At 38.2% G+C, this 24,334-nt stretch overlaps 3 protein-coding genes across 3 annotated transcripts; 2 read left to right on the forward strand and 1 right to left on the reverse strand.

Annotated features, from left to right (window-relative positions):
* The first annotated feature begins 143 nt into the window (after positions 1 to 143).
* On the forward strand, positions 144 to 1,105 carry LOC147478071 (anther-specific protein LAT52-like). The gene is made up of 2 exons (XM_086582653.1): positions 144 to 393; positions 562 to 1,105. The coding sequence occupies exons 1-2, from the start codon at positions 243 to 245 to the stop codon at positions 897 to 899; spliced, it is 489 nt and encodes a 162-aa protein (XP_086438779.1). The 5' UTR covers positions 144 to 242; the 3' UTR covers positions 900 to 1,105.
* Positions 1,106 to 12,039: 10,934 nt separating this feature from the next.
* On the forward strand, positions 12,040 to 16,647 carry LOC147478072 (uncharacterized). The gene is made up of 2 exons (XM_086584859.1): positions 12,040 to 12,415; positions 16,436 to 16,647. Exons 1-2 carry the CDS (start codon positions 12,131 to 12,133, stop codon positions 16,511 to 16,513), a joined length of 363 nt encoding a protein of 120 aa, XP_086440985.1. The 5' UTR covers positions 12,040 to 12,130; the 3' UTR covers positions 16,514 to 16,647.
* A 244-nt stretch (positions 16,648 to 16,891) lies between these two features.
* Positions 16,892 to 20,550, reverse strand: LOC147478073 (14-3-3-like protein D). The gene is made up of 7 exons (XM_086584858.1): positions 20,367 to 20,550; positions 19,923 to 20,229; positions 19,752 to 19,839; positions 18,624 to 18,733; positions 18,381 to 18,529; positions 17,435 to 17,490; positions 16,892 to 17,341 (listed from the first exon to the last, which is right to left on the reverse strand). The coding sequence occupies exons 1-7, from the start codon at positions 20,440 to 20,442 to the stop codon at positions 17,339 to 17,341; spliced, it is 789 nt and encodes a 262-aa protein (XP_086440984.1). The 5' UTR covers positions 20,443 to 20,550; the 3' UTR covers positions 16,892 to 17,338.
* Between the last annotated feature and the right edge of the window lie 3,784 nt (positions 20,551 to 24,334).

Below are 24,334 nucleotides of genomic sequence, written 5' to 3' on the forward strand. Positions count from 1 at the left end.
ATTTAAGTAGGGACTCTTTTCAAAATTTGGCTGACGTGGTTCACTATGAGCATTTTAGGAGAAACGGATATTAATATAGTTACGATTTGGGATTCCCCGTAAATGGGTGAACAAAGAGCGAAGAAAAGGTCATTCCCATTTCTCACCTCACAAATGAAACAAATTTCTAACTGTTTACCAACAACAGAACACCCCTTCTCTTCTCCTTATCAATGCAATTGCGAATTGAGTAGGCTTCTAAGATGGCAAAGCTTGTAGCCCTCATTGCCTCTCTTTGCTTCCTATCCTTGTTAGGTGCTGCTTACTGCCATGACAAAATACAAGTTCACGGCCAGGTCTACTGTGATACCTGCCGCACTTTGTTCGAGACCTCAGCCAGCGAATACATCAACGGTAAATGCTGATTCTATGCCATACATAGAATGCGGTTTCTGTTCCGTTTGCGAGTTTGAATGCGTAAATGTCAACCACATTACAATAAAAATGTTTTGCGCAATCTAGCATTGCAATAGAACAACTAGTACCTTATTAATGTCTTATGTGTTGATGTTAATGATGTAGGTGCCAAGGTGAAATTGGAATGCAGAGACCGTGTTAACTCAGCGAATGTGACATTCACCGTCGAAAGTGTATGTGGTGCCAGTGGTGCCTACAAATTTGAGGTAGAAGGAGATCATGAGGATGAAATCTGTGAAGTAGTCCTTGTTAACAGCCCAAGGAATGACTGCAACGAAATCATCGCTGGTCTTGACCGTGCTCGCGTTCTCGTCAGCAAGAACAATGGCATCACATCCAATGTACGCTTTGCCAACCCTTTGGGATTCGTTAAGAAGATACCACTCCCCTTCTGCCCCCAAATTCTCAAGTCATATGGTCTTCTTCCTACTGCTCACATCTAAACATCTAATAGTCTTATAAGTTTGACCAATGTATTACATTTCACTCTCATTATTATATGTGACATTATTCTTGGTGTACTATTTGTACTCTTTTTTGAGCCATTGATCCTTGAGTGGTTAATCCACAATTTTTGTGGATAAATGGACACCAAAATTAACATGATTGGTGGTGATTAAGAATAATTACTTGAGAAAAAGTTACATCATTTGTTCCTATACAAAACAGAGATGGCGCCTTACGAGTTAAGACGTAGCACAAAGTTTATAATTTCGTACCCTTTTGAAATGCTGATAAAATTTTCAAAAAATTATGCATGCTATTCACCTCAATTGCCTAAATTTGAAACAATCGATGTTTAAAGCTCAGTGCCTTCTTGCAGTCAAATATAATCGTACAGATGACATAAAGTGTGGCCATGTGAGCATTTCATTGTGTCATTTCTATCAAATCTGCCTTTGATCACGACAATATTTTTGCACGATTCGTGCATACCATAATTTGATTAGAGTTACCTAAATCATTTGCATAGCAAAATAGCAAATACCAGAACCCATAGGAGAACACATAACCACTAGTATTGATTCAAAGTCTACATTTGAGGAGGTTCAATCGAGCATGGGTTGCTTGCTTCAGCTGTACCTTTAGATTGTGCTTAGTATCTATGCGTATTTGAAAATTATTTCCAGTTAGTGTGCGTGTAATTAAGCTTATTCCCTGGTCCAATGCATGTGACTTAGCTACTTGGGTTTGGGTCGGACAGGCTAAGCTAGCAAGGCGTCAATCTACTAGCGCGCGCTCTCTCTATATTTTTTTTTCCGCCAATGGCCTATAGATGTTGCTAGTCATGACCGTGAATGTTGCAAGTGTTTTGAGCCTGCATGTATAGATTAGTACAATTTCATGTTTGGGCTCATAGTACAAAGAGAAATGCAAAGAGCCCTTCTCGGATCGTGACATTGCAAGATTTTGAGATGATTGAATGAAATTGTCACAGGCAACTCACAGCCAAGTACCTCAATCACATCTACGCATATTTTGGGAAAAAGTACGTAAAATCTATTTTCTTTGTATATAGTTAAGTTATGCCAGGGTAGATAGGTTGTCAAAAGGTTGTATATCCGGGAATGAAGCAGTGGTTTGTTATGCATATAGCATACCCCTCATATTTCTCTATCCCGCCATGTCTTTTGGTGAAGAAAGTGCGTGGTAGGTTAGACATTGCAATCACATGAATGATGAAATGAGTAACCAATTTTATTCGCCACATAAACAACTTCTTATGAACTTATGACACTTCAATGCTATATATATATATATATATATATATATATATATATATCCATCTATGTCACCATATCAAGGAATATGCTTTGAAGTTCATTTATCACGCAGCCAATTGAATCAGTTTTACATTTGTTAACACTTAACAGTACTGTTACAACCTAAAATCTCCCTCTCCCTTCTTTCTTCTTCTCTTTGGGGTCCTTCTCTTTTCCTTTATACTCCTCACACCGTAGTCTCTTCTCAACCGTCGATCCTATATTCCCATCTTGCCTCTCTAGCGCTCGCCCTGTTCCACCAAGCATTTTACTGCCTTCTATCATGGTCCCGTTTGGGCCAGGCCCATTAAGCTATCATTCCACAGACCAGTGGGCCTAGTGTCAAAAAGTCGGGTGCCTGAGAACTCTCATCTCTTAGCAGCCCAATTTAACAGTTCTCCATTGTACTTGTTCTTAATTTAACAAATGGACCTTGATTGCCACTTATTAAAAGTAAATACAAACAATACTTCCTCAATCAATTTGCCACCACGTTTTTATTCATGGAATCACAGCATAAATTCTACTTAACCTTCAGCCATACCTTCTTAAAGAATAAATGCTTCGAATTCTCTGTATGTGCATTGTAGAAACAACATGAGGAATTGCTGAGAATTATACGTACATAACTCTATCTTCTGTAGGTAGCTAGATTTCCAGAGAACAACACAGCTGCCAGATCAGTTTACCTTTACCCCTCACCCTGGCACGCTACTTCAGTTTACCTTTACTTCACTTCTCGAGTCCTGAGTGCATTTGTAAGTTGACTTGGTTGAGAATTCTCCTTTTTCAAAGGTTACTCATCTCTGTAGCCAAATTGTCAAGATTTTGAAGGTGATGATTTGATAAACCAAACATAACCTTAAATCTACACTGTTTCTTTCAAACAAGTTCAGGATAAAAAACTGCTCAAACCCTTTATCTTCTTTTCTTTGTATCTTCCGCTGGTCAAGAGATTGAATTAAAAGGCTATGAAATTGTTAGAAGCTAACAACATAACCTTCTACTTGTCTTCTCAATGCGTGACCCTTAATTTCGTTTCAAACTTTATTCAACTACAATGAGGATAATCATAAAAATGAGTTTTTCAAACAGTTCGAAAAGTCCGAATCCCAGAAGGGTCAAGTTCACACAAATTTGATATACACCAAAAGCCACTAATAGTTTCGGTGTAGGAGCTTCAATCCTATATTAATGACTGGAATACACTAAATAATTGAGAAGAATATACTCTCTGATCGTGTATGTTTAATATTACACTTCCCTTACCTCCGTTAAACCCTCGACTCCCTTGAGCACATGCCAAGGCCTCTAATGATATATGTAGTAAACATCAGCTAATATACTAAATAGACACATGTTTCTGTGGAAAATAGACATTCAAATCAGCTAATCAAGTATAGTCAAGTACCTTTCACAGAAAAGATATTCCATCTTCATTTTTCAGCTCAAGGTAGGTTTTGGAGTAGACTGTCTCCACACTATAGTACGGAGTCATAACACTGAATGAGAGCATCTTACGTCCACTTTTAAAACATGTCTGTTTTTTAAAATGTGCTTCGTCTTGGCATTCAATGGATGGTAAGCAACACACCATGGGGAAAGAATTTCAAAGACTTAATCACTGATGCCACACTGTTTGGAAATAGGTATGCATCTCTCAAAGATGGTTAACTGGAACCACACTGCCGTGAGACATGAGATGCTGCAGAACTTTCATCTTCTGAGGTTTCAAGAAATTGAGCGCAATTCACTTGATGAATAGACCTTGTTAAGAAAGATTATTTGTGAATGTTCAGTGTACTTAGATGGCGTTAAAGAAACCCCCATAGGCGACAATACCTCTTGTTAATATCACTAGTTCAAAACCATAACTTGGATATTTTAAGATTGAAAATTGCAAAATTAAACACATGCTAAATGGTGTATGACTGCGTTTCGTCGAGTCAAAGTTCAGTAGATTTAGCCACTTAAGTTCATCAGAGGCATGTCAACCAAAATAATGTGAGTTCCTATAAATCGTACATATCAGACAATATAGCTATAACTTGAGAATCGGCCACCAAAAACAATTACTGATGCTAATTGAAACCATCAATCTTGTTACACAACCACCACTGTACAATCCAACTCAATACTTTTTCGATGTTTGGTTGGAAACAATTACGTTTGGGGTTGAAGCTTCCTAAAATCTTAATGCCCGCTGGTATCATAACCTGATCCAATACATACAGGAGCCATAGAAAAAGCAAACCAGGAATGGTGGTAAAAGTAACCAAAGTAAATCTAGCCGGAATATAGCAACTGAAGACAAACAACAGAGATTATGCGACAGACTCTGATGCATATGGAAATTACAAATTGTTGGGGATTACACCAATACCAATCGGTTCCCCCACTACACAGATAACTTGTATGAACACACTTCAACTCCAGATGAATTCTAAATATCAACTACAACCTATACTAACATGCCCAACTCGCTAAACAACTATTAACAACAGATAATAATGTAAAGCAGTTAAAGCAAACCACAACACAAAGATTTACCGTGGTTCGGCCAATGATGCCTACTTCCACAAGAGCCAGTTCTTAATAAAGTGGGAAGAAAGATTACAATCTCTCCTTACAGTCTCACTTACTAGATCACTTTATCTCTTTACTGTGGTTGTATCTCGTAAAGGTTCTCTCTTTTGTTTTAGTCCGGATTCCAATCCTTCCGACTTGTTAGGTTCTCATTGGTTTTAGGTTTTCCAAAACCTTGATTTTGGTTTTATCTCCAAAACCAAATTTCGCGTAATCGTGTAGCAAGGCCCACAAAAATTATGCTGGCCCGGTAGCGCGCTCACTATGAGCGAAGTCGCACAAGACTGGAAGCCGGCGGCTGGTCCTCTATGTTATTGAACTCGAAGCCTTGAGTCGCTTCTATCTGGCGGTATCGACTTATCGCGATGCCGAATTAAGCCCGTTTACGTCGGCTCGGTTTCTCTCCTCATGTGAGGGATAACTCATCAATCTCCCCCCGAGCGGTGAGGGGATACCTCCATGCAATTGCCAAATCAATAGGGGAGTGTCCGCCATTCCGGCAATAGCACAACAAACATCAAACTTACCTTTCGGTAAGACTTTGGTCATCATATCCGACCCGTTCTTGTCGGTATGGATCTTCTCGATACACAAATGCTTGTCTTCGAGTACTTCTCTAATCCAATGATAACGCACGTGTATGTGCTTGGATCTAGAATGAAAACTCGGATTCTTGCTCAAGTGGATGGCGCTCTGACTGTCACATAGAACTACAAACTGTTTCTGCTTTAGCCCTAGTTCGTCGAAGAACCTCTTCATCCATAGCAACTCTTTGCAACACTTTCGCTGGCGCAATATACTCGGCTTCAGAAGTGGAGAGGGCAACACACTTTTGCAACTTAGATTGCCAAGAAACCGCTCCCCGCAAAGTAACCGATAACCGGAGGTGGACTTCATCGAAGTCAACATCACCGCCATGTCTGCGTCGATTAGTAGCCTTCAAGTAAGGGCTTACTTCCACCAAAGCACAAACATGATTTGGAAGTGCCTTTGAGATATCTCAATATCCACTTAACACCTTCCCAATGTTCTTTTTACCCGGTTTGAAATCTGCTTACAACCCCAACGGCGAAAAGCAATATCCGGTCTAGTACACACCATGGCATACATCAAACCGCCCATCGCGGATGCATAAGGAATCTTTTCCATCCGACTCTGCTCATGCTCACCCTTAGGACACATCTCTTTGGTCATGCGGGCGCCACCAAGCGGACAACCGATCGGCTTCGCTTGATCCATGTTGAATCTCATCAACACCTTCTCAATGTAGCTTTCTTGAGAAAGCCACAACTTTCCACTCTTTTCGCCACGAAAGATCCGCGATCCCAAGTATCGCGCTTTGCTTGACCCAAATCCTTCATCTCAAAGGACTTACTCAAGTCTTTCTTCAGCTTGATATCTTGTTGATGTTTGGGCCAACTATCAACATATCATCCACATACAAAGAATAAAGACAATGAAATCCCCATCCGGAAATCTCGAACAAACACACAATGATCTAAGCGGACTTCTTGTATCCTTGCTTCACCATAAAGGAGTCAAACTTTATGTACCACTCGTCTCGGTGCTTGCTTTCAACCCATACAAGCTCTTTATCGCCTTGCATACTAGGTGCTCCTTTGCCTTTGACCTCAAACCCTCTCGGTTGGTCCATGTAGACATCTTCTTCAAGGTCTCCATGAAGAAAAGTCGCCTTAACATCTAGCCGCTCAACCTCTAGGTTCATACTTGCGGCCATACCCAATACCACCCGGATAGAAGTCATCTTCACTACGAGAGAGAAAATCTCATCAAAGTCAATTCCTTTCCTTTGACCGAATCCTTCACAACAAGGCGAAGCTTTGTGCCTTGGGTGAGGATTGTTCTCCCCATGCTTGACTTTGTATATCCACTTATTCTTGAGAACTTTTCTCCCCGTGGGTTTCTCAACTAACTTCATAAGTGTGATTCTTATGCAAAGAATCCATCTCGTCATGCATGGCCTTCAACCACTTTTCTTTGTCTATACCTTCAAGTGCCTCTTGATAGTACATAGGTTCTCCACCATCCGATAAGTAGCGACGCATTATGTGGTGGATACCGTTGAAGCTAGTCTCTCTGTCGGACCTCCTTGCCCCATCCGCCGGTGCCCTCGGGAGGATGCACTTCGCTTGCTCGGTGGTGGTTCATGCATCTCATCTCGCATCTTCTATACCAATAGGTTATATCCCATTATGAGCAATAGGATTCTCATCATGAGCTTCAAACTCATGGTTCTCTGCATTCTCAATGCCTTCTCGCGACGCTCCACAGTAGGGAACTTCGGTTCAATCAACAAGATCATTGGTGAAAGCCTGTAGCTTCTCCCTCTCCCTCAAAGTCTGCTATGGTTTGGTCTTCTAAGAACACAACATCTCGACTTCGATTACCTTCTTGTTAATCGGATCATAGAGTTTGTAACCAAACTTTTCATCTCCATAACCCGAAAAATGCACCGCTTGGCTTTGTCGTCAAGCTTGGATCTCTCATCCTTCGAATATGCACAAAATGCCCCGCGCACCCCAAATACCCTCAAGTATCCATAATCAACATCTCTGCCTGACCATACTCTCTCTGGATAATCACTATTCAGAGGCTTTGCTGGTGACAGGTTGATCACATGCACGGCTGTACGCATTGCTTCTACCCAGTAGCTTCTAGGTAGCTTAGAGTGAGATAGCATGCATCTTATCCTCTCTACAATGGTACGGTTCATTCTCTCTGCTATTCCATTCTGTTGCGGTGTCTTGGGAACGGTCTGCTCATGACGAATCCCATGACTCTGGCAATACTCTTCAAATGGCCCAATGTACTCACCCCCATTATCTGAGCGAATACACTTCAACAACTTCCCAGTCTCTCTTTCCACCATGCTGTGGAATTTCTCAAACACGCCAAGTACTTCATCCTTGGTCTTCAGACTATAGGCCCATATCTTTCTTGGACGATCATCAATGAATGTCAAGAAGTACGGAAACCCCCGGTGGGACTTCACTCATAGGACCACATAAGTCTGCAGGTGTGCACTAGCTCAAGGACAATGTCCTTTCTCGGAGACGGAATCTTTGGAAAGACACCCTCGTGTTGCTTTCCTACCAAACAAAGAGTACATGTATTTAAATGTGTACCTCTAATGTCCGGCATGGCCTTTTGCTTAGCAAGAACTTCCATCCCTTTTATGCCCATGTGACCGCGCCTCTTGTGCCACGTTCGATGAAGCTTCTTCTTCGCAAGATTCGCTTCGCTTTACACAAACTAGCCTCGTGTTTTGTAAAGAGAGCAAGTTTTTTTCCTCCGCCGCTACAATGGAACCTCCGGGTCGGGTTCCATACCCCGTTACCAAACGAAGTTTACAAAGCCATCATCATCTAATTTCCCAAAAATTTAAATTAGGCTTAGCCGTATGTCAGGGACATGTCTTACATCCTTGAGTGTCAAGGTGTAGCCGACATTGGTTTCTACATGAACATCTCCAATGCCTATAATCTTCGAGACTCCACTGTTACCCATCCTTACTTCACCATATTCACCACAACTGTAGGTAGTGAAGAATCTCCTGTGCGGTGTGACGTGATAGGATGCTCCTGTATCTATCACCCACTCTGTATCCTGACAATCTGACACAATTCCCACTAGGTCGTCGACTAGTGCGGTAGTATCTCTGCCTGTGTTTCCGTTCCTCTGCACCATGTCTTCATGTACACAGTTATTCTTCTCATCCCTCTTCAGTGTTCTGCACTCATATCTGAAGTGGCCTTTGGTGGCACAATAGTAACATTGCCTCTCTGCCTTAGGAGTTCTAGCTTCACCCCTAGATTTACTTCTGTCATCACCTCTAGAACGAGATGGTTTTCTGCTTCGACCTCTCCCCCGTTTCTCTGTGAAAAGGACCTCTGAGTTAGAAGAGCTGCTTCTTGCACTCCTTCTAGTCTCCTCATTCAACAAAGACGTGGTAGCCATCTCCATGGTAACAATTCCATCCTTGGCTGCTCCATGTAGAGAAACTGCTAATGTCTCCCAACTTTCGGGTAGAGAGCCTAATAGAAACAAAGCCTCAACTTCGTCTCCCAAATTGATCTTCATCAAATGCATCTGATTGATGATATTCTGTACTTCATTAAGATGCTCAGACATTGAAGAACCTTCTTGGTACTCGCGGTTCGCAAACTTCTTAACGACTAGCACTTTGTTTTCACCCGACTTTCCTCTCATAAAGGTCTTCGAAGTTTCTTCCATGACCAAGGTCGTAGTCTCTTGGGCCACATGGTGAAAGACACCGTCAATCCCACTATCGAATGTATCCAATAGCTTTTCGTCAAGCTTTTTCCACTCAAATTCATCGGTCTTTTTCTCGGTTTTCTCCCTCATTCTCAATGGGAAGTGCCAAGTCCTTGCGAGTATAGCAAGTCTTCCATCTTGGCTTTCCGGATGGTGTAGTTCTTCCTATTCGGACTCATCATACAGTGTTCACGGAATGGTCCATCTCTACAAGTTATTTAACCTCAAATCTTCTCTCGAATTTCACAAAACACCTTCCGACAAAGATTCGGATAACACCCTAGCTATTCTAACCAAGGCTCGATACCACTTGTTGGGGATTACACCAATACCAATCGGTTCCCCACTACACGATAACTTGTATGAACACACTTCAACTCGGATGAATTCTAAATATCAACTACAACCTATACTAACATGCCCAACTCGCTAAACAACTATTAACAACAACAGATAATAATGTAAAGCGCTTAAAGCAAACCACAACACAAAGATTTACCGTGGTTCGCCAATGATGCCTACTTCCACAAGAGCGCGGTTCTTAATAAAGTGGGAAGGAAGATTACAATCTCTCCTTACAGATCTCTCACCTTACTAGATCACTCTTATCTCTTTACGGGGTTGTATCTCAGAAAGGTTCTCTCTTTGTTTTAGTCCGATTCCAATCCTTTCCTCGACTTGTTAGGTTCTCGTTGGTTTTAGGTTTTCCAAAACCTTGATTTTGGTTTTATCTCCAAAACCAAATTTCATGGGTATCTTGTAGCAAGGCCCACAAAAATTATGCTGGCGGTATCCACTATGAGCCGAAGTCGCACCAAGACTGAAGCCGGTAATTAAATGCTATGTTATTCTTGGAACTCGAGCGCGAAGTCGCCCTCTATCTGGGCGGCGCCTCGACTTATCGCGATGCCGAATTAAGCGCCGTTTCATCGTCTCCGGTTTCTCTCCTCATGTGAGGGATAACTCCAACACAAATCTGGAGTAATATCTGAATTGGATCTACAAGTGTATAAGGTATAGTGTAATGAACAAGCTCAACATCACACTTCTATCTGGAGGAGTAATCAAATCTTCATTTAAATCAAGGGTCGATCTTGATTTAATCAGGGAAGTATTTGTCACTCCGCAAGATAGATGAATCTTGTTACTTCAATATAACTTATCCTTCAATCCACATCCGATCTACCCAAATAGCTACTTCTTCATATACTTCTCCCGCCTATATTCATGTACTTCTCTGTTAATTGTCTCTCGACCTTGATGAATCATTTCATTCACTAGATTCTAACATTTGTTCAAAGATCCTCAGATAGACTTTTCTACCTTACCTTCTATTTGCGGTTTCTATTTCTATTCACTTGCAGTTATATGAAGCTCAAAGATAATGCGTGTCCAATGAAATTTCAAGAAATCACAACTAAATCTGAAGAACACTGGGTATCTCTAACAGTTTACACAACACCCAATGAACTACCTCAACAGACAAGCCATTTTCCATCGCCTAGACACAATTATCCACACCTTACCATATCTTACACCAAATCTAATGAAAATATCACCATATTTTCATCCCATTTTTTTTTCATTCCCAAAATATCACAAAAACAAATCACACTACCAATCCAGTTCTTTCTCATATATACACCAGACAATCTTTCCCTTTCCTCAACCATGGAACACATATCTCATATCCTATCCCAAGCTCATATTATTGAGTCCCAAGAAGAGAGCAAAATAATGGAAATACCAAGAGAATTAATGATCAAATCTAGAGCTCGATGGGAAGCTTCACTCATCGGAAAAATCATCTCAGACAGTGAACAACAACCAAATGAGATCAAGAAGGCTATCCGTCAGAAGTGGAATGACACTGGATATTGTGGTGGTACCTGGAAACAAGTTTATTCTAAGCTTCGAGAAAGAAATCGATAAAGCTCGAATCTTGAAGGATCAGCCTTGGCAAATCTTAGGCTATCTTTTTGTTCTAAAAGCATTCTCTCCAAACCTAAACCCTCAAGATATTAGCTTTACCCATCGAGTTCTCAGATAACTTTTGAAGGATCGCTTTTAGAACATTTAATGCCTGAAGTCATAAGATACTTGGCAGCAGCGGCTGGAAGTGTAACAACTGTTTACACACCTGATAACTCACCACGAGATGCTACTGGTTACAAAGCAAAAGTGAACGTGGAACTGGCTCGCCCATTCGCACAAGGAACAATGGTCAACACCTTCGATGGAGGAAGAAAATGGGTCGACTTCATTTACATGGGAATTCCCAACTACCACTGCCTCTCATGCCATTGCATAGGGCATGATACCTACAACTGTCAAGGTATTCCACACACACCACCCATCATACAACAACTGCTTCTTGAAGCACCTGCAATAAACACAATATATGATGTGGAGAACCCAGAGCATCCTCCAAATCATCTCATCTGAGGAAAACACACCACCAAAGTATGCTTTTGGTGGTACAAGCATTCACAAGAAAGCACATGCCTAACGGTTGATATCCCCCACGAGTTGAAGCTAGACACGTGGATAGCAAAGAAAATATCCCAGAAAAAATCTCTCCATCAACTATGGGCTAGATCTCTGGACCAATAACTCCAAAGCCCAACAAGAAAAGGGCCCAAACCAAGAAAAAGGGGGAAAAGGTCGGTCCAATACCAATTTCTATTCCCCATCTGATATCTTCTCAAATCACCACCTCCTCAACCAGCAGCCCAAATATCAATCACCCACCACCTCCAACTTCACCAAACAAACAAATTGCCAAAAGATCTTACAAATCAAAAGTAAAGATGGTGGATTCAACAAACAAGCACCCACCAAAAAAGAGGAAAATTAATTTCTCCATCCAAAATCCGCCAGCAACACCAACAACCTCCTCTGAACTAGAATACTATACACCACTACCACCGGCCACACAACCACATCTCAACAACTCACTCATCGAGTTCGTCCAAACCTCAAGGGTGCATGATGAATCCACAAATAACCAAGCAGGAATCACTGTCGATATGGTTTGGAATTTTGTCACCAACCCACAGGTCACTCAGCTGCTGTACTCACAAGGATTAGCTGTCCGAGCAGTTATGGAAGAAAACGATTGGGACTATACACAGCTGAATGCTCAAATGCATAACCCAATATCCTTCATGGAAACCAACAATCTCACACACTCCCCAGGCTTTGAATATCATCAGAACTACGCATTATCTTCTGAGCAATCATATGGGATGCAGCAAATGGAAATTGGATCGGCTTCTCTTGGTTCGGCTTCAAACCCAATCTATCCTGAACAGGTAACCCATCAATACATTTGTTCATACTTATACTCCACTTCATCTAATCATTATGTGAATATTTCCTTGGATAATCATGATTATAAATGTCAGCTGACAATTGCTGTTGATATTTTCATTATCCGTATATCACATCAGTTATACATAAATCACCACTCCTATATAGCACACAAGATTCATATATACTGGAACCAATGTTTGTTGAGATTGTTACTTGCACTTTATACTGTTTATGCACTTGTATTTCCAATTTATTTTACTTCTCTGATATATCTAGAAGTCGGCTTTTCCTTTAGAAGTATGAGAACTCTTAGCTGGAATTGTCGGGGTTATTGTAACACTAATACAATCCGACACTTAAAAAGATCTTATTGCAACAAACAATCGATATCATCTTCCTTTCAAACAAAAATCATCCTCCCTTTAGCTAAACACATCTCTTCTCGGTGAATTATCCTAATCATCTTGTTATTCCCCGCTAATAACAAGGCAGAGGACTATGCCTCCTATGGAAATGTGGTATATCCATTACCACCATTTCGACCACCTATAACTCCATCACTGCTCATATAAATCATCACACAAACCATCACTGGATTGCTTGTTTCTTTTATGGAAGTCTCTATAAACCATGTAAGGATAAAAGTTGGGAACCCATAAGAGCTCTATCATCTTTCAATTATCCTATTCTCATAATAGGAGACCTCAATGTTACGCTGGATCCTGAGGAGAGTTCAAGTAAGTATCCTTACCATTTTATAGATGGTGAACCAGCACATTCCATCATAAACAATCTGGCTCTTATTGATATTGGTTTCAAAGGTTATCCCTTTACTTGGTCTAACAAAAGAGTGGGTCTAGACAATGTCCAAAAAAGATTAGATAGAGTTTTAGTAAATGACGCTTGGCTCATCATGTTTCCTGATGCTATCCTCTTCCACAAAGCAGCTTTTGGCTCTGATCATTGCCCCATTCTCCTTGACTCCCATCCACAATCTACTTCCCTTCCAAAACAATTCAAATTCCATCACATGTGGATTGATCACCCTGATTATCCTAATATCATAACTGATTCTTGGAACAGAGTTCACCTCCACCAGCCAACACCCTCCCATCTGATCTTTGGGAAACACATCTCTTCCGTCAAAAAAGCCCTTAGGTGTTGGAATAAGACTTCTTTTGGCAACATCTTCCAGCATATTTCTTTTCTTAAAAAAACTATTGTATGCATTCAAACTAGATGTCCTACAAAAGAGAATGTGGCTTTAGAACATAAAGCTCTTAGGGACCTTGATAGTTTGCTTGACAGTGAGGAAAAACTGTGGAAGCAAAAATCAAGAGATAAAGATGTGATAGAAGGTGACGTAAACACTCATTATTTTCACATCAAAACCTTAAGACACGTGAAGTTTAATAAGATTGAGTGTTTAAAAGACTCTAAAGGTACATGGTTCACTTCTCATAAAGATATTGGTAACATAGTGGTAACACACTTCCACACACTCCTCACTGAACATAACACTGTTAATACCATGCTGATTTCTTATCTCTTCGCCAGCTCTATCTCCAATGAGGATAATATAGATATTCAAAGACCACCACTCATGCAGAAGTTAAGGAGGTTGTTTTAGCATTGGGGTCTCAAAGCCCCGGGCCCGATGGCTTTCCAAATATTTTTATCATAAGTCTTGGGACTTAATTGGTGAAACTGTCTTTAATTTGGTTTCTAACTTCTTCTCTAAAGGTCATTCTTTAGAAAACATCAATCAAACCAACATTTCTTTGATTCCAAAGTGCTCCAATCCTATCTCTCGTGATGACTTCAGACCTATAAGTTTATGCAACATATCTTATAAAATCATTTCTAAACTTCTTTCCAACAGATTGAAAGACTCTGTGGCAAAATGCATTTCTCCTTTTCAAAGTGCTTTTGTGCCTCAAAGACATATAAGTGACAATGTTATTTTGGCCCATGAAATAATGCATACCTTAAAACATAAAAAGGGCAAATCTGGTCTTATGGCTATTAAGATTGACATGTCCAAAGCTTTCAACAGAGTCAGCTGGTGTACCATTCTTTCCACACTTAAGTCTCTGGGGTTTGATCCTAAGATTGTACATCTTGTAAATCAATGTATAAACTCTCCTCATTTCTCTCCTGTTATTAATGGCACTCCTACTGGACACTTCAAATCATCTAGGGGCCTCAGACAAGGTGATCCTCTATCACCTATTCTTTTCATTTTGTGCATGGAGATTTTATCAAGAATTTTAGAAAAAAAGACCTCTGATAATAAAATACATGGGATCAAGATTTCTAGAAATAGCTCTGCTATATCACATCTTCTATTTGCAGATGATGCTTTCATCTTTTGTAGAGCTAATATGGAAGAAGCAACTGAGCTTCTTCATGCTTTAGAACAATTCGATTCTGCCACGGGTCAAGAGATAAATTTTGGAAAATTTGGGGTTCACTTTAGCAAAAACTTACACATGGACCAAGCCAATAGTATTAAGCAGTTACTGAATATGAGATCCATCCAAGTTGGGGAAAAGTATCTTGGCTCTCCCCTCTTCCTTGGGCAGCCTAAATCTGAGATCTTCAACAGTCTTATTTGTAAAGTGAATAATAGGATCTCATGTTGGAAGAGTAAGGTGCTCTCCCAAGCAGCTAGAACTGTACTCATTAAGCCCATCTCATCAGCTATTCCTACATACCAAATGAGTACTTTTCTGCTGCCTCTAAAAGTCACTACTACCATGAATGCCCTTCAAAGGGATTTTTGGTGGGGAACTAGTACTGGTAAGAAGCACCCTCTTTATCTCAAAAACTGGAGTTTCATTTGTAAATCTAAAAGACAGGGTGGTCTGGGTATTAGAGATGCACAGTTAGATAATCTAGCTCATTTAAGTAAAATTCTTTGGTATATCATTTCTAACCCTTCATCCTTCTTAGCACAAGAAATTTGAAAGGTAAGTATTTCAACTCATCTACTGCCTTAAACTCAACACATGTACATAATATATCTTGGTTCTGGCATGGTATGCAGAAAATTCTTAATAGGATCAAAGATAACTCTATTTGGCAAACTGGAGATGGCAATAATATTAACATGTGGACAGACTCTTGGATTCCAGGTATGCATAAAGGGAGAGTACCAAACTCTATTATACCAAACCAGTCTTACAAATGTGTGTCAGAACTCATTAATCACCACACCAGAACCTGGAACATCAACCTTCTTAATCAACTCTTTGATCACCCAACCAGCCTCAACATACAACAAATATACCTATCTAGATCACAACTAGAAGACAAACTGCATTGGTCTCTCACAAAGAAAGGTGCACACTCAGTCAAGTCTATGTATCACCTACTGAGTTCTCACAATACACAACCTATCATCCCAACAACCAATCTTGCTTTCTGGCATAACACACATTGCCCAAGAGAATCACTTTTTGCTTGGAAATGTTATCATGAGATTCTACCAACTAGGGAACATCTAGCTCAAATTATGTATATCAATGACAAATCTTGCTTGCTATGTGGTATGCCTGTGGAATCTGTACATCATATATTGTTAGTTTGTCATTTCACTAGGAAAATATGGGCAACTATCCCCTGAAGTGTCAGATTATCTCAATTTGAGCACTTGCAGGTTAAACAGTGGATAGACTTGTGGTTTAATCCACCTTCTAAGTGGCCCATAAATAAAAAAAATTGGACAAAATTATGTTTGTACTTGTACTGGAAAATTTGGTTGGAAAGATGCTCTGTTTTTCATGAAAAAAGAAGACCAAATTTGTTCAAAATTTCACTGCTTGTTAAATTTTTCTTTGATTCTACTGAGAACCAGAACTTGCAGGAAACACAACTGAATCCCAAGAAGGAAATGCATTGGAGCCCACCTGCTATTAATCATGTCAAGCTAAACATTGACGCCTCGTACATACAAGGAAAAGACTCATGTTATGGGTTTGTTCTAAGGGACGCTAATGGATGTTTTTTGGCTGCAGGAGCAGAACATGGCAGAGACAGCAATTCAGAAGAAGCAGAATGCAGAGGAGTGCTCCAAGGCATCAAATGGAGCTTAAAGTTCAAAGTACAGAACTTGGAAGTGGAAACTGACTCCCAAAGTGTCAGCATCTTTTTGGAGAAGAAGAATGCAAATATATCATGGTCTTCTCAACTACTACTTTTTGATGCCTTAGATCTGTTAACTGCTGTAAATAGCTATTGTACAAAATGGGTGAGCAGATCTGGAAATAAGGTTGCTCACAGGCTTGCAGAGCAGGGTAGATCCCATCCTGTGTTCACAGAATGGATTCAGAACCCACCCCCTTGGTTATGTAACAATCTGAACTCTGATAGACTTTATGTAAACTTTGGTCTTTAATATATATATATATATATATATGATGATTAACAAAAAAAAAAAAAAAATCCATTAAAAAGGTCAGAAACCTCCGACAAAGAACTAATAATTCATTATTACATCATCAAATCCATTAAAAAAGTCAGAGACAAATAACTGGTGATTCGTTATTACATCACATAAGGGTGCACACTGCGACAATGTAGAAAGCGATGAGAAAGAGAAAACGAGAACACTGAATACAACAGCAACAAGCCAGACATGTCTGGGTTTTCTTGCATTACAATAAGAGAACTTTCTAAAGCAACGACTCGGAGTCTTTTGGAGTTAAATCTACTACCATGCAGTGAAGCAAGCCCTTGGAGATTCCAAACTGACCCCATGGAAACATCAACCGCAAGGGTAATAACTATTATAGTAGCAACACAATAATACAAAATAAAGAACAGAGATGAAATATCAAGAATACAACCACAAATTAAGTAGAGAGAGCAAATCCTTTAATTCATGTTTGCATTCAGTACGCTAGAAGGGTCTGTACGCTTCACTGCAGAAATGACAGCATAAGTTTCAAGTGAGAAGAACAAGCAAGCACAAAATCCAACAAAATATGTGAAAGCACAAGAAATATTAGACTAACCTCTGCATCTTCGCCAGCTCCAGATTTAGCTGAGGTGTCCATCTTCTGGGCTTCCTCTGGTAAACAACGTAACAGCAGTAAGAGACTAAGACCACATACAGGAAATGGGAAGAGTATGTGATAAAGAGCGATTCATACAATAGAAACTTGGCAAAACAAATGATGGTTGGTCAGAAACATAGAAAAGGAAAAGTAAAAGAAAAATAAAAGAAAGAGAACGAAGAATATAGAGGCGCAAAAACAATATTTTGTATCAGTCTCAGATGAAGGAAACACAAGCAGATCTGAAAGCAGTTAAACTAACAAAAGCTTATATATTGCTTCGAAGAGCAATAACTTTCAGTAAACGATCTGATGTTATAAGCATCTCTAGTGTGCCTTTTCTATATATCTTTATTTCTATTTTAAATAGCCATGTTGGCCCAATGAATAAAAGCCCAGCTAGCCCAGGCTTTTAAGGTTTCAGGGGTTACTTTTAGGTGATACTGAAAAGAACTGTATTGTTACTAAGTTATTTATTTTTTTGAGAAATTGAGTAAAATTTAATTGTATTATTATTCTGCTGTGTAATTCACATCAGGACCATTAGCTCAGCCGACCCCAATAAAGCTTTAAAAGAATATAATTTACTACATGCTAGTTGTATCTTCACTTTACACTACATGTTAGTTGTCTCGAGCTTTACAGTGAAGATATTTGAACATGTATACTGGTCTGAAAAGCTATACTTACCACTAACAAGTCCATAATTAGTCCCTATAATTAGTATAAGTCATATCAGAGGCTGCTTTTGTTGTGGTTATGTGGTATGCATAGAGACATATATTATTCTATGTGACGCATTCAATAAAGATGAACAGTATGCAAAGTCAGGTTATATATTTGCTGTGCGATTGGCAAGATGTATACGTGCATAAATCTAGAATTATTAAATGTTAGATCATACCTCCATCTTCTGGGATGTCAGAAGTCCACAATGTGAGGTTGTCCCTCAGAAGTTGCATGATCAAGGTGCTATCCTTGTAAGATTCTTCACTCAGGGTATCCAACTCCGAGATAGCTTCGTCAAAAGCCTGTTTGGCTAGATGGCAAGCCCTGAAGTACAAATTAGCATGCAATCAGGCTGAAGTGTATTTAGAAATCCAAAATATAGGAATTCCTCTGTGAAGGATGAACAATACTACTGTACCTTTCAGGTGAGTTCATGATCTCATAATAAAAGACTGAGAAATTTAATGCCAAACCCAACCGAATTGGATGTGTCGGAGACAAATCAGCTTCAGCAGCACTGGAGGCCAACTGTAGACAAGCAAATAGCACAAAGACATATGTGGAGTTACTTCAAAACATGCATACACTTGTCTTTTTACAATGTCAACAGGCAACTTTCATAAGATGTTGAAATGATGAATGACTTCTTATGCTACTATAAGTCCATGAAACCAATTTGTAGGAAAACGAAAATTAGACTTCATAAAACTTGGACTTTCAACATTAGTTTTAAAAATGAGAGTTCGTTAATTGGCTACTAGCTTACTACAATGAAAAAGAGGGGTTCAAGTCCACAAGAGAGATTGCACGCTTTCTCAAATGAGATGAATATACTATGTGTGTGCTATATCTATTGGTACAAAGAAATTTTTAAACTGGTTTAGTGGGAGATAAGCAGAGTAGATAATCTTTACAATAAAGTCATTTCTCAATAAAAAGGGAGATGTGTGTTGCAAGGAAGGGAGGTACTTAAGATAGTCCATCTTAATTTAAATAAACAAGCTTTTGGTGAGACGAAAATAAACTTTCGAAGTGTGTGTCTGCATGTCAGCATGTGTATAGGTGTGTGATTGTGTGTTTGGGGCTCGGTAGGGGCAGTTGAATTGGTTCAACTTGTTCCCAGTCAACAACCTTCGCAAGGAAAAAACTTGCACATACAGATAATGCAAAACAAATGTATTTAGATAAAATCCGGTAAAATGCTGCACCTGTTAAGGGCTAAATTTGGTACAATTTCAACCAATACATTGAATTAATAATCTATAATTACTAGTAGATAAATATGCACCAATAGTTTTGTAAACCGGCAAAGCTCCATTCATCTTAAAGACGTCAGACAACACATTGAAAGGTTAATCCATATTACTAGATGAACACATCGTGACATTTTCATAAACCAACAAAGCTTCATTGATCATATAGACACTGAAATGAACTACTTAACAGACACTCCAATCAATCGCAGGCAACACACTAAATCTCCAAAAAAACACAGATAACACAAGTAAAATCCGCTTTAAACGATTAAAACAGCAAGAGCTTATACCTCATATGCTTTCAAAGAAAGATCAGCAGCTTCTTTCCTGTCACTCCCAGCTTTAAACTCTGCCAAATAACGATAATAATCTCCTTTCCTGCAAATCCACAAACCATAAAAAAACAATCACTAAAATCACACAAAATATCAAAAAACAACAAAAGCTCAATAGCCACTCACATCTTATAATAAAACACATTAGATTCACCAGCAGCAGATGAAGGAATAAGATGTTCATCAATCACAGTCATAATATCATTACAAATACTCGAAAGTTCCGCTTCGACTTTGTTTCTATACTCTTTAATCCTTTTCGCATTCGATTCATTCCCTTTCGATTCTTCCTTCTGTTCAATTGATGATAATATCCTCCATGAAGCTCTTCTAGCTCCAATCACATTCTTATAACCAACAGAAAGTAAATTTCTCTCTTCAACAGTTAATTCTACATCTAATTTCGCTACATTCTTCATTGATTCCACCATTTCTGCAAAATTAACATATGCCCAAGTTCGATTAAACCCTAATTTATACTAAAAATCGAAACTTTATCACATTCAAACAAATTGGTGGTGAATTAAACCCTAATTTTTGGGGGAAATTGGAAATATAAGATATACTAACCATCATAACGTTCAGCTTGTTCAGCAAGCTTTGCAATGTAAACGAAATTTTCACGTTCTTTAGGAAAAGCAGCCATGGTTGATTTGAACAATTGTAAAATTAGGGTTTTTTTTTAGACAAGTAATTTTGTCTTTGGATTTTCAGCTGTGTCCTTGTTTTCGGCTTTTTGGTTTTTCTCTCTCTTCAATTAACAAATTAAGAAAGGGTAGGCCCATGGGTTGGTAATTTGGCGGGTCGGGTTGGTATTTCTTTGTCTTCAACTGAGCCCATGATGAGTTTTGGTAAGCTTTGCTTGAGTCAAATGAATGAATTTGAAGCCTGAGAGGAGCAAAGTGATTTTTTTTCGATATGTATATGTGAATATGTGAAGAATTGTGCAAAGTTTGAGAAATAAGTTTCTAATTGATTTTAGGTTTATATGTTTTTATATGTTTCGTGCTGAATCCTTGTTTTTTAACATTTCCTTGATGAATATATTGTGTCCTCACCATATCCTTTCACCACATACATTTTCATTAAAACTGATTAAATCTAAATATCTAAACGGAAATTTTGATTCTTTAACACTTGAAAGTATATTTTTTTGCATTGTCACCAAGTGCGGTATTTGAAATAAAAAATAAGAAATAATTGAAAAAAACTTTGTTTTTGTTTTAAACGGACGTTTTCGGAAAAAAACAAAAAAAAAAAAAAAAAAAAAAGCGTGGGGGGGCAAAAAAAACGGGTTTAAAACAGTAAAAGGGGTTTAAAACGTTAATTTTTCAAAAAGAAACGGTAAAATATTTTAAAACTTTATAATAATATAAGGAGTTTGATTTTTTATAAGAGTGGAAAAAAATAATAGGACACATAAAATAAAAAATAAAAATAATACAAATGAAAGAAAATTCAAATACACCGAAAGTATCAAATTATCATTACTCATCCAAATACTTTAGAAGTTTTAGATTTCAAGATGAAAACATACTCTAAATAAGATACTACTAATTACCAACCATAATGGCATAATTCATTATAAAAATAAGTTAATAACTTTAAAATTTTCAATTAATTATTAATAGTTTAAAGCTTGAAAACTGTTTCAATAAGTCAATCTAATGCTCACTCTTCAAAAAAAAGTAAACTCCAAAACTCCTTTTTATTCTCGTGTTTTCTTTTAAATTAAAAAAATAAAAAAAAAAAATAAACCGGAATTTTCAAAATCTCGGTTTTTAAAAACGTTTTAAGTTTAAAAAAAACGGTTTTTAAAACCCGTGTTTTAAAAACGGGTTTAAAACCAATATCTCGGGTTTTTAAAAACGATTTTCAAAAACGCGAATTTAAAGACAATGGTTTCAGGATGTCACAAAGTAAAACTAAAACCCCAAACTAAAACAAAAGAACTTCTAAACAATTAGTGTATGTCTATATATACAAATATGGATGTGGAATGAGTGGCAAAGTTTATTGGACTTGCCAATTTTTATCTAAAATATCTATTGATCTTAAAGCTCAGCTCATAGCCTCATACTATATTCCTCAAGTATATTCTTCAAATAAAAAAGACTTGAATGGGATTGACTTTAGTCTTATTTTAAGCAATAATAATAACCATCTTAGCCAAAATTATTTTAAGAAAACAAAAGCAGAGAACTAAGTATCACACGACTTAAAAGTATCAAGAGAATGAAACATCACCGATGTCTTTTTTTATGCAACTACATGTAAAATGTTAAAATCTAGAATTTCCTTTGTTTCAAAGTGTTGAATGCTAATCGCTCATCTCATATATGAATTAACTTTCCAGACTTCCAGCTAGATCGAAGGTGGTAATTCATCACACGTCTTAAAAGTATCAAGAGAATGAAACATCATCACCAATGTCTTTTTTATGCAACTACATGTAAAATGTTAAAATCTAAAATTGCATTTGTTTTCAAAGTGTTGAATGTTAATCGCTGGTTAAGTTGTGGCTGATGAGTGAAAGATGTTGCGCTAAAATGTTGAAACTGTATGCTAAATAGATTCTGCTAAATGTACGTGTATTTATAGTTGTTCGGCACTAATAAGCGCATAATTGTGTTGAATGTTGATTGCAAACAGAATACAGATTGCGTTCGATCGTCATTTGACTACCCTCGGCCTTTTGGGACTGTTGTTGGTCTATCAACGACCTTAAGTTAGTATATATTTACAATATTTCCTAGGGAGGCTGCGAGTAGAAAGCATTATTGGGGCCAAAATCTATATCTTTTTTTTTTTCCGATAATTGCCTGATTGTATTCATTCACAGATAAAAACATTACATTATTCCAACAAGCTGATTCTTCAAAAAAAAGAATGTAATGGGATTGACTTTAACAAACAAGAGCACTAAAATCATTTAAGCAACATAAGCTCCACCAAATCCAAGCACCCAACAACAAAACAAAAAACACATTGAAACCCCATCCTCTTCTCGGACCTTAAAAAAGTTCAAACTTGCTGAAACATCCACCGTGTTGGATCTTTAGAAAAGACATGAAAATCTTCAAAATTCAAATCGAATTTAAAACTTTGTTTCAAAGTGTTGAATTCTAAAAAGAACGCTCCACCATAATGAATAAATGAGTGGTGGCCCCAGACTTCCACCAAAGAATCGAAGGTGGTAATTCATCAGAGCCATGGCTTTGGACAAACAAAAAGAGAAAGAAACTAGAAATTCACCTCAATGTCTTTTTATGACAACTACATTGAAAATGCTAGACCTAAAGAATCTAAAAACACCACCAACGTTTTCCCAAAAAACCTAGATCCGTTATTTATGGTCTTCATACAAAATAAGATCTGAAAAATGGAGGACCCGAATCTTAAGAAACTGTATAGCAAGAATGGATTCTGCTCTTCCAAAGGGTTAGAAAAACCCCTACATACAAACAAAGACAAAAAAGAGAAGTTTTTTTGTTCTTCTTCATCAGAATACAGATTGCGAGATCTAAAGTAATCTAAGAGGTTTGGGTTGTGGAGGAGGTAAGATTTGAGTTGAGTAGGGTTTGATCAAAAGATCTTGGTTAGGATATAACCACAAAGACCATTTCTAGGAGGCTGCTTGTAGAAGGTAAGCTTGTCTCTCTAGGGCCAAAATCTATATCTGACAACATATATTTAGCTTTTTTTTTTTTTTTTAGTAGAACAATTTTGCTTGCTATTGTATGCCGAATATCAACTGAGATAATGAATTAATCATTAATTAACACGTACTTTGTGAACAAAAAAAAAAAATAAAAAAATAAAAAAATAAAAAAAAATAAAAACTTTCTCACGGATCCTAATGAGGGCAGATCGACATTTCGGCCAACGGATGTCTTGATTTACAGTTGGTTTAATAGAAAACATGTATATATTGATGTAAATGAGTCTCTCCGTTGGTAGCTAGGGTTGAGAATTATGACTTTGAGGTGGGAGAAACAACTAAAAGAGCAGCGACAGGAAAGATGGAAGAACTTGAGAAAACTTGTAAATCTAACCAACATTGTTTTATCCCATTTATTTTCGACACTTTTGGGTTATTGGAACAACAGTTTGCCTAAAAGCATCTCTAGATGGTAGTAAATTCAGCCGCATCCTTCAAATTTGAAGGAATGCGTCGGAATTTGCCGAAATTCTATCTCTAAGTGGTAGTATTTGTGGTCAGATCATCTACTTGTTCACATTCTTGTTCGCAAATTTGGCAATTTGGATCTTGATCTTGAACGACATTGCAAATGTCCATTGCAAATGTCGCCCAATTTTTTTTTTGACTTTGACCAAAGACTACGCCAATAATATGCTTGTCGTGCGCCACTACTAATGTCGCGCGAGTTATTTTTTTTACATTTTCAATTTGGTGCGACAGTGGGAATGTCGCGTGAGTTTTTTTTTCAACTTGGGGGCGACATTGGTAATGTCGCGCAAGGTAGCCCTATTCCCAATTTGTGAATGAAATTTGCGACCACCTAGAGTTGGTCGAA

The sequence above is a fragment of the Coptis chinensis genome, chromosome 9, assembly GCF_015680905.1.
Source record: "Coptis chinensis isolate HL-2020 chromosome 9, ASM1568090v1, whole genome shotgun sequence".
In the NCBI taxonomy this organism is placed as follows: Eukaryota; Viridiplantae; Streptophyta; class Magnoliopsida; order Ranunculales; family Ranunculaceae; genus Coptis; species Coptis chinensis.